The sequence below is a fragment of the Henckelia pumila genome, chromosome 2, assembly GCF_033568475.1.
Source record: "Henckelia pumila isolate YLH828 chromosome 2, ASM3356847v2, whole genome shotgun sequence".
Classification (NCBI taxonomy): Eukaryota; Viridiplantae; Streptophyta; class Magnoliopsida; order Lamiales; family Gesneriaceae; genus Henckelia; species Henckelia pumila.
The window spans coordinates 95923911-95934700 of record NC_133121.1 but is presented as its reverse complement, the minus strand read 5'-3'; the positions used below and the strand labels follow the sequence as shown (position 1 = coordinate 95934700).

General features: G+C 36.8%; 1 protein-coding gene across 2 annotated transcripts; it reads left to right on the top strand.

Annotated features, from left to right (window-relative positions):
- The first annotated feature begins 5257 nt into the window (after positions 1 to 5257).
- LOC140882217 (F-box protein CPR1-like) lies at positions 5258 to 10456 on the top strand. Of its 2 annotated transcripts, none has more exons than XM_073288064.1 (3): positions 5258 to 6661; positions 7173 to 7348; positions 9964 to 10456. In XM_073288064.1, exons 1-2 carry the CDS (start codon positions 5535 to 5537, stop codon positions 7210 to 7212), a joined length of 1167 nt encoding a protein of 388 aa, XP_073144165.1. In that variant the 5' UTR covers positions 5258 to 5534; the 3' UTR covers positions 7213 to 7348; positions 9964 to 10456. The 2 variants fall into 2 exon arrangements, with proteins under 2 accessions (XP_073144165.1, XP_073144167.1); XM_073288066.1 differs by lacking the exon at positions 9964 to 10456 and adding an exon at positions 7946 to 9953.
- The last annotated feature ends 334 nt before the right edge of the window (positions 10457 to 10790 follow it).

Here is a 10790-nt window from a genome sequence, read left to right as displayed (position 1 = left end):
ATAGACTGCCTTGAAAAGAAGAAGAGATTCTTTGAGAAACCTAAAGAAAATGCAGGGGCAACTGTTGTAACATAGGGTTATGACAGTGCTGAAGCTCTTGTAACGACTGATAATGATATGAAGAATGTCTGGATTCTGGACTCAGGTTGCACCTATCATATGTGTCCAACAAAGGGCTGGTTTGAAGAACTATATGAAATAGACCAGGGAATGGTGCTGCTGGGAAATGACAAGTCATGCAGGGTCAAAGGAGTTGGTACTATCAGATTACAGATGGACAGTGGTGAGGAAAGAATATTAAAAGATGTCCGATTTGTTCCTAAACTAAAGAAAAATCTAATCTCTTTAGGAACTCTTGAATCTGGAGGATATTGTTTCAAATCTGAAAATGGAACAATCAAGATTTCCAGGGTGCACTTGTAATGATGAGAGGACTGAGAATGAATTCCCTATACATACTACAAGCAAAGATAGTCATTGGAGGCTCAGGTCTCATTCATGAAATGCAAGCAAGATCTAGTTTATGGCATATGTGTCTTGGTCATCCAAGTGAAAAGTCACTGATGGAACTATCAAAACAAGGACTACTCTGTGGTGATGAGGTTAAAGGTCTTGATTTCTGCAACTACTGTATTTTAGGAAAAGCTAAGAGGGTGAAATTTGAACAAGGAAAGCATACATCTACAAAGCCACTGGAATACATACACTCTGATCTTTGGGGACCTTCGAAGACTCTCACCCATGGAGGCTGTAAATATTTCATGTCCATCATTGATGATCATACAAGAAGAGTTTGGACTTATCTGTTAAAGTCAAAGGATGAAGCTGCCTTCAAATTCAAAGAATGGCTATTGAATGTTGAAAACAAAACAGATCACAAGGTGAAATATTTTAGGACAGATAATGTTTTGGAATTTCTCTCAAAGGAATTCAAGGATCTGTGCAGCAAAAGGGTATTACAAGACACTTTTTTGTGCCTCACACCCCCCAGCAGAATGGAATGGCTGAGAGGATGAACCACATTCTTTTAGAAAGGATAAGGTGTTTAATACTGAATGCTGGATTACCTAAAACCTTCTGGGATGAAGCTCTTGCAACAGCAACTTTTCTTATTAACAAATGTCCTGCAAGTGGGTTAAATCAAAAGACTCCTATGGAAGCATGTAATGGAGTTCCAGCTGATTACTCACACCTTAGAGTGTTTGGTTGCTTAGCCTATGAACATACAAAGCAAGGTAAGTTGGAACCTAGAGCTCTAAAGTATATTTTCATAGGATACCCAAAGGGAGTCAAGGGGTTTAAAGTCTGGAATCTAGAGACTACTGGTCCAAAATGTTTCAATACAAGGGATGTGACTTTTGATGAGTCAAGGATAAGTTATAATCTCAAGAAAGCCGATCTTCAAATCGAAGAAATGAAAAATGAGGAATCACAAATTGAGGTGGAGTTTCCTAGAAAAGAAAGTTCAGTGGATAATGCCAAACAAACAGCAGAAACTCAGGAATCAATTAAAGACAGTGATGAATATCAAAGCAGTGATCAACCTCAATCTTACAGATTGGCAAGGGGCATGCAAAGAAGGGAAATAAAACCTCCTATAAGATTTGCTGAAGCTGATATGGTCTCTTATGCTTTAAGCACAACAGAAAAGATTGAGTTTGATGAATCCTCCTCATACAAGGAAGCTATGAACAGCAAGCACAAAAGGTGTTGGCAGGCAGCCATGAAAGAGGAAATTGACTCTTTACATAAAAATAACACCTGGAAACTAGTGGAACGTCCAAAAGGAAAAAGGGTGTTATGCTGCAAATGGATATATAAAGTAAAAGAAGATGCTACAGCATAAAACAAACTCAAGTATAAATCAAGGCTGGTAGCAAAAGGCTATTCACAGCTTGAGGGGATTGACTACAATGAGATTTTCTCACCAGTTGTTAAGCATAGTTCAATAAGACTTATATTGGCTATGGTCACACAACTGGATCTTGAGCTTGAACAACTGGATGTAAAGACAGCTTTCCTCCATGGTGACTTAGAAGAGTCTATCTTAATAGAACCACCCGAAGGATACTTGGACAGTGGTATTAAGAATCAGGTATTTTTGCTTCAGAAATCTCTTTATGGTTTAAAGCAAAGTCCCAGGCAATGGTACTTGAAGTTTGATGATTTCATGAAGAAGATAACTTCAAAAGGAGTTGTTATGACAGTTGTGTGTATTTCAAGGAAGGAGAAAATCTCACCTATACTTACTTGCTCTTATATGTGGATGACATGCTCATAGCAAGTAAGAATAAAGCTGACATTGAAGGATTAAAGAATGAGCTTAGTACTGAATTTGACATGAAGAATCTTGGAGAAGCAAGGAAAATATTGGGTATGAAATACAGAGAAACAGATAGAAAAAAAACTTGTTTCTAAACCAAAGTACATATCTAAACAAGGTACTGCAAAAGTTCAATATGCATGAGTCTAAACCAGTAACCACTCCTCTTGGTCATCAACTAAAGCTATCATCAAGTCAATCTCCAGAGGACTTAGATGAAAAGGAATCGATGGCAACTATACCTTATGCTAGTGGAGTTGGAAGCATAATGTATGCAATGGTTTGTAGTAGACCCGATTTAGCTCATGTCATAAGTGTTATGTCAAGATTCATGGAAAATCCTGGAATGTCTCATTGGGATGCTCTGAAGTGGACACTAAGATATCTAAAAGGATCAGTGAACATTGGATTGTTGTTTCAGAAAAAAGAAAGTGATACTAAACCTTTGGAGGGATTTGTTGATTCGGATTGTGCTGGAAATCTTGATACAAGGAAATATCTCACTGGACTTGTGTTTATAGCATATGGGACAGCTATTAGCTGGAAGTCAGTGCTGCAACCTGTTGTTGCCCTCTCAACTACAGAAGCAGAATATATGGCAATAACCGAGGGGATCAAGGAAGCATTTTGGTTAAAGGGGCTGATATCTGAACTTGGTTTGAAGCAAGAAATGGTTGAAGTTCATTGTGATAATCAGAGTGCGATACACTTGTCTAAGCATCAAGTGTTTCACGAAATTCGAAACACATTGATGTCAAGCTTTATTTTGTGAGAGACATCATTGCTAATGGGGAAGTGAAGGTTGTGAAGATAAGAACCGAAGAGAATCCAGCTAATGCATTTACAAAGTCGTTACCTCAGTCTAAGTTCAAGTTATGTCTTAACTTGATTGGGGTAACAGACTTAGACTCAACATGATCAGAAGGAGAATAAGGAGACTGCCCAACATAACAGACAAGGTGGAGAATTGTGAAATAATGTCTGATATATTGGACTTAGGAACTCAATGGCTGGAATCTTTGGACTTAGTTTCTTTCATGTCAGTTTGGGTATTGGGCTGAAACAAATTACATGGCCAATAATTATGTCAAGTTCAAGTCCAAATAAGAGTTAAAAGAAATTCGGTGACTTCTAGCCGTTGGGGTTAACAATCTGTGCAACAAACTTAAAAGGGGATCGTTGTTACAGTTATAAGGGGATCCAATCTTCAGAGTTATAATCAATCTTTTCTCCAAAGAATCACGAAGACATTAGAAACAAAGAGAAGAAAGGATCGATATAGAAGAGGGAAGACCAAGGCATCTCAAAGAGGGATTCGAAGACTCTGTAACTTGTTCTTAGTTCTTAATTCTCATTCTTGTATTCAAGCTTTCTTAATTTTATTCGGATGGTATTGTGATGATATTTGTATCTGGATTGTTGAGCAATATCATAAAGGAGAGTCTCCCGTGGATTTAGGCTTATTAATAGCCGAACCACGTAATCCCGATGTCGTTTAAATTCTTGCATTCGAGATAGAGTGTTGCTGGTTAATTCGAGTTATTTGCTGAACTTGATCAAGTGATCTTCCGGATATTATCTTGTGTTATATTGGTGTGATTTGTTCTTGAGAGGAGCCGTGTTCTTGGAGTTATGATTTACATTGAATCTTAACATATCCTCTAAAAACATTGAAGGACATCTTCTTGGGAGAAGATTGAAGATCGAAGGGAGACTGTATTGAGCTGGAACTTCGGAAATCTAGTCCCTACAAATTCTTGTTTGTATTATCCATAGGTTTCTGGTTTAGCATATGGTTAATTGGTCAGAAAGGGTTGTATTGTATTAGTGAATTCTTTGGGTTAATATTCAGATCCTTTGATGTAGGATTAATCTCAATTCGAACCAAATAATTGCTTGATTTCTTCTTACTTTTCTGCTTGTGTTCTTATATTTCGATTGGTTTGTGTTCATCGAAAACTTGAGTTATTCGAAATCTGATTGTGTTAGACATTCTTTCTTGTGCTCTGAGATTCAACAAACATGCTCTGGACTGGGCTAGCTCTACATTGGACTTGACATCTAATAGTGATCTCGTAAATGGGTCATTTCTTATGGACAAGGCGTGAATGAACTCGGATTGTAATATTTTTTCGGAGTATCAATATCTATCTCTTAGAGCATGTACAAGGATGTGAGGAAGTTGGTGTGGTCAAGTTGGTAACTTGATCGCATGATGATGTCAGCGTTGATAACTTCATTGTGTGTTCCTACAATGGTGTGGTGATGTTGTAGTGGTGATGTTGAAATAATATTTTTTTAATCAATTAAATAATTCTTTTAAAACATAATAAAAATACAAATAAATATAACAAATCAAAAATAAATATAATTAAAATTAAAAACTACATTAAAAAATGCACATAAATATAAGAAATAAAAAATAATATTTTTTTTAAAACATAAAAAACATAATTTTAAAAGCATACATAATATTCCAAAATAAAAAACAAACATGAAAAAAAAGACACATGAATTAAACTTGACACAAGTAAATAAAAAAAAAATTTAATTGATTTTAAAAAATATAGTCGTTGACCTTTTAAAATATTTTTATTAATTATTCTTAAATTTTTTGATTTTTTTTTACAATTTATTTAATTTATTTTTAATTAAAATAATTTTTATAAATTAAAATAATAGATCAACTCTCGTACATGTTTAAAAACAATTATAAAAAAAAAAAAAAGATTGGTGGGACTCGCGTGAAAAATAAATAAAAAGAAAAAGAAAAACAAGATTTGTGGGCTTCACCGCGAAAAAAGTTTCCGCGCAGGGCCCACAATCTTGACTGCACGCGGAAACTTTCGCGTGCAGTTTCATTGCCCCTTGGAGGGGGCAATATGTATCAACTTGATCGCCCCTTGTACATGCTCTTACTTATCTACATTTCATCATATTTTTATTCATAAATCATACATTGAATCCATAATACCAAACAATATCGTTATATTATTAATCAATCATAATCAATAAAATCAGAATCAGTCTCAATTTTTTCGCACACCATACCTAAAACTCTCCTTTAACGTTGATCGTAAAAAAAGTTGAATCACGCGTATAAGCTCTGCGACGGAAGGTTCGCCACGTGTCTATTCTGACATGTGACGCAACCGTTTCCACAAATCCATAGAAAACCCTTGATGAAAGAAAATCGCTGAAAGCGAGAGAAATGGCGAATCTTCCCCGGGAAATCATCGTAGACATACTCTGCCGCCTGCCCGTCAAATCCCTCAAGCGGTTTCGCGCCGTTGCACGGTGGTGGTGTTTCCAGATAGACAGCCAAGATTTCGTCAAATTGCACTTGCATCGCTCCTTAGCTTCTAATTCCAATCGTAATCTGATTCTGGGAGGCCTTGCTCTGTATTCAGTCGATTTGGATTCGCTCGACAAGGCCCATGTTATCAAGCCTCCTTTTTATTACCAAAGTGTGGACAGTATCACCAATTCTTGCAATGGTTTGGTGGTTGTGACGAGTGAGCCTCCCGTATTGTGGAACCCCTTTTCGAGATATTACAAGGTTTTGCCCGATGCTGCTGTTGAGCGGCAAAATGATGAGGATTCTTACTGCAAGGTTGCGTATGGGTTTGGCTATGATTCGGCGAATGATGTTTATAAGATTGTCAGAGTTGAGGAAGTGAGAAGCTCGATGTCCCATGTGTGGATCTATTCTAAAGCTAAGATCTACTGCACTAAATCGAATTCGTGGAAAGTAATCGACAACTTCCCTTATCCGCTGCCCTTCTTGAGAGGGAACTGGCGTGTGCACGTCAATGGATCATTGCATACCCTGGTAGAGAATCTGGATCACTTGAGATCTTGTGAATTTGTTAAAATAATGGCTTTTAATATCGAGTCTGAGGAGCATTCTGAAGTGATGATGCCGAAGGGAGTTAGGTTCAGGGGTGTTAATGCGAGTTTGGATGTCCTAGGTGGATCTCTGTGTATTGTTTCTGCCAATACCTCTGGGGTTGTCATTTGGATGATGAAAGAATATGGTGTGAAGGAATCATGGACTAAACTGCTGTCAATTAGACCACCTTTAATTGAGCGGGATGATTTTGTGAAGCCTTTGGTCTTCTCTAATGATGGGGAAAAGATTCTTTTGAATTGTGATGATAAAGATCTTGCCTGGTATGATTTAAAGAAGAAAACTGTTGAAAATGTCACCGTCGATGGCTTGCCTTTCATGTTTTATGCTGAGGTTTGTGTGGAGAGTCTTGTGGGGTTCGAGGTCCCAGGAAAAGTGAAGAAACTGGGAACAGAGAAAAAGAAGGGAAGGAAGTGCCTGAATAAAAGGTAATGGGCTGTGTTTGTGACCATGACACTGCTTATATACTGCAAAACTGCGGAGGCGTTCTTTGTCTTCTCTTGAGTTGACGAAGACTTGGTCGGTCTCCCAATAGTAATGATTATGGGCGTTATTAAGAACTTGAATCAGCTGTCACTCATGTTCTATTTTTTTTCTCTCTTTTAAAAATATTATTAATTATTATTATTATTTTTGCTACTACTTCAAGTTAACACGGTCGGAACTGGGTATCGAACCAACTGGGTATCAGGTTCGAGACCCAGCTCTAACTCTTGCCCGATTCAATATATATATATTTTGTGAGTATTTTTTTTTTTCCAGAAACATATCGATAGCTCTTATTCTTGACGCGACTGTCATTGGTATTGAGAATTGTCCATGTTTTTAGCATGATAATTTTCAAACAACTATGAACTCTGTAAATTTGACTGATCGAACAAACTATGAGACACAAGTCGTCAGCTTTACTGAGTGGGAATGATACTGCTCTCTTTTCAGGGATGATTTCTTGTCAGAGGGATTCAAGTTGGTCCTATAAGGAAAATTGTGGAAATGGGAGAAAAAAATAAATATGAACAACTAATGAAGAAAGCGAAGGAATTGGATCAAGTGAAAAAGGTCCAAGTAACGCTTTCTTACAGCTTGGTGCGGATTGCCTGGATCAAGCAGAAAAGGTAGAGAATTATTTTCTGGCAATGGCCGACACTTGACATGGATCACTTCGATTGTGTTCTTGTATTGCTAGTTATGTGGATTTGATGTGCAAAAAGCTCTTTGCCTTCTGCTTTACTTAAATCGTGGCAAATTGATTTGTGCATTTGCCTAAGGTATTCATGAACCATTTAATCCTTTTTCTGTTTTCCGGAAATTTAATTGAATTATTGAGCAAGATACCGGCCTGGATAAAGCCATTAAATTATCACTTCCAAATTTGCAGAGAATAAAGGCTTGGAAACTATTGTAGGTATGTACAGAGCTGTCGGAAAGGAAAATATTTTCTGGGAACGTGCATTTATAAAACCAGATGTCATTATGTGAGATAGGGTATGAGATGTTAGCTGCATATGCAATATCAGCGATATAGTTGGTTACCTGATGATAAATATAGTTTGTTACCTTGTTGTGAAAACTTTTGAGCCTGTTGGTTCGGACAACTTTGAATTGGGTCGCAGATATTTCTTTTTCAAGTTTATCAAGTGGTGACAGTGGTCTTCTGGTAGATTTGTCGGATGTTTGGTAATTCAGCTTATTGACTAGAGATGTATGATCAGGGGTAACATGCAGTGTGGCTCTGGATGGGTAAATCAAAGAGAAAGATGTCTCAGGGCTTATCTTCCAAGTATTTTGCTTACAGCCAAAGTGACATATGCCAAGATAAATATTTGTTGGTGGGGATGATGACCCACCCTTTTGCTTGTAAGAGCAACAATGCAACATTGAAGAACACGTTTTAGTAGCCTAGAAATCTAGTTTATCATGTTCTGAGTATTTGTGGACAAATGAGGTGCTGCCCCTTGTCTAAGGAGCAATATAGTTTGTTGGTCTAATACTTGGAATCTTGGACGGGAGAACATATAAAGCACTTAAATACTAAATAGGACAACTGAAACCTAACCTCCTGAATGGTAATTTGTGGGGGGTGTACGTTGATGAATATTGCCTTTTTGTGTCTCCATTTTGTCAGTGTGTAGACTGGAGGAGGACTCATGGATGGCCCTTCCTGTTATGAAAACAAAGAAAAATTTGGTTCAAACAATTTATCGCATCACCTGATTTCAATCTTTTATATTGAGCCTTGACTTCTGACAATTTTCTACCATGGTTAAAAAATTGGAAAATAGCATTCCTGTCGTACTGAGATTGAATAAAGAGTATTCTTATATAACCTATTTCAACTATAAATGAATGGAATAAACAACATACAAAAGGGTGCCTAGGTCTTAGCTGATTAATGCAAATGGTACTCTAATTGGTGAGGAGCTGTCCGGATAAATTGGTTTTAGATAGATTCCAACTGATAACCCTAGGTGTTTTAGGCCCATTTGGAGAACATAATCCAACCTTTTCATTTGCACGTCTGTTACAATGTCCCACTTCAAAATACAAACTAATAAAGAGTGGTCGTTGAGAGTCGACGTAGTGGAAAGAGCAACCTAGAAAGGGTTACTATTGGATTAGTGTCAATAATTGAAAAAGTTATAAGTTGGATTAAGGTACGTGATGCATGCACTGAATACTGAAAGGTGAGTGAAAGCCGTCTAGAGTAGGCCGTCACTGATGCCGGCTTCTCAAGGAGCCGGCAATGTTACAATGTTTCACATCAAATGTTAAACAAATAAAGAGTGACTTTGAGTCGCAAACTTTTTGGGATGGAACACCACATGACTCGTGAGTTTATAACCTAACAATGTCCTACTATAATTTTGGGACTCTACTTCTGAAATAAACAATGAGTATCAATACGGCTAGGAAATGAGTATAAGCTTGGTATATAGATCCCGAAGCTTCAGGATGAGGAGTTCGACATCACATGTCATAAAACCTTTATGCTTCCAAGGCATGGAGGAATGAATCAAAGGATTGGGGTAAATGTCATATGTTCTGCCCATCATACGATCATAATTAATTATTAATAATTTTTAAAAAGGTGTTTTGGAACTTTCTTACTGATGCTGAATTGAAATTCGATGGTTCTAGTACCATTTCTTCTCCCACTCCTTGCTTTTTGTTTTCCCATTTAGTTGACAACATGTTCCCTGGTTTCTTTGTTTTTGCTGTAAATACAAGGAGTCTGGATATGCCCACTTGATGGTTTGTGCTGCTTTTCTTTCCCATTCTGTTTGGATTTCCCACTTTGTTTGTTTGCTCTTGTGTAGCGAAGCTGAGGATAATTGTCATTTGTCTCCAATCCTAAACTCCTTGTTTATAAATTCTTGTGGATTAAATGTTTCCTGAGTACTTGCTGATATTCTTGTTTCATCGTTGGGGTGTGATACTCTTATTCTGTGTTTGGGCATGAATGCTAATGTGAATGATACTTTTCATCTGGTGTCTTCTGTTTTGTTTTTGATTTTTTTGTTTTTTTTTTCTCATTTCCATTATTTTAGAATTCAGCATGTGTTGGTTAGAATTTTTCTTTTAGTTCTTTACGAATAGGATTGCACTATTCTGTTTGTTAAGCAATTGGCTCACCGCTTGTACGAGCAATCTGGTGGTGATATCTGCAGAAACTTTCGTCTCACCTGCTCATTCTGTATGTTACTCCATCGAAATTTTTGTGAAAATGCAGGATAGGATAAGATTCAGATACTGGAATAAAAAACATGGAAAGCTCACTCAGTTCTGTCAAGTATTATGCCAGCAATCCTGGTCCTCTTGTTACTTTATACTTTATAGAAAGACAGGGGACAGGTGAATTCAGTTCGAGTGATTAAACAGTTAGTAATCGACGACAATGAATTGCGGCCCTGGTTGATTTCACACAAATCAGATATTTCAATAAGGTGGAGTTGCTATAAGTCCAGCTGGAACAAAAAAGTTGGAGATCTTGAAACTCTGTGAGATCACTTGGGACGATTTTGTCAACAGTACGGTTTGTTTTGTTTCTGGGTGTTTGTTCTGTTGAAAACAGAACCAGCGGAATAAATTGTGCGTTCAATTTACAGAAAGACCGCCAATAGTTCATGTACAGTTTTATGGTGTATTATTTTTAATTTTTTGTTACATGTACCTACCTATACAGTTCAATGGTTTAAAACCAAAGAGTTTACTGCTTTTATTCACTTTTGCGGTGCAATTTGATTTACCAGTTGAATTTGATCGATTCTGTTCCCTTTTTTTTTTTTTTTGGCCATGTTTAGGATGGCAACTGTAATTATCAAGCTACTTGCTGTAATTGGTGAATTGGTAGCATAAATTTCAAGTGCAAAAAATGTTTGTATTTGGTAGGAAAATCAAATATGATGATATAACATGGATATTGTGAGAAACTTTTCTTGGTCTTCGGTCTAATGATATATACATTTTTTTTTGGTATATCGATTTTTTTCGATATTTATACGATATTAATATGGATTTTTTTCATATCAAAATTTCGATATCGATAAAAGTATGAAT

Coding starts and splice junctions, on each gene's coding strand:
- LOC140882217 (XM_073288064.1), top strand. CDS start 5,535: ATGGCGAATCTTCCCCGGGAAATCATCGTAGACATACTCTGCCGCCTG. Junction 6,662..7,172: donor AGGAAGTGCCTGAATAAAAG/GTAATGGGCTGT, acceptor CTCTCTTTTCAG/GGATGATTTCTTGTCAGAGG.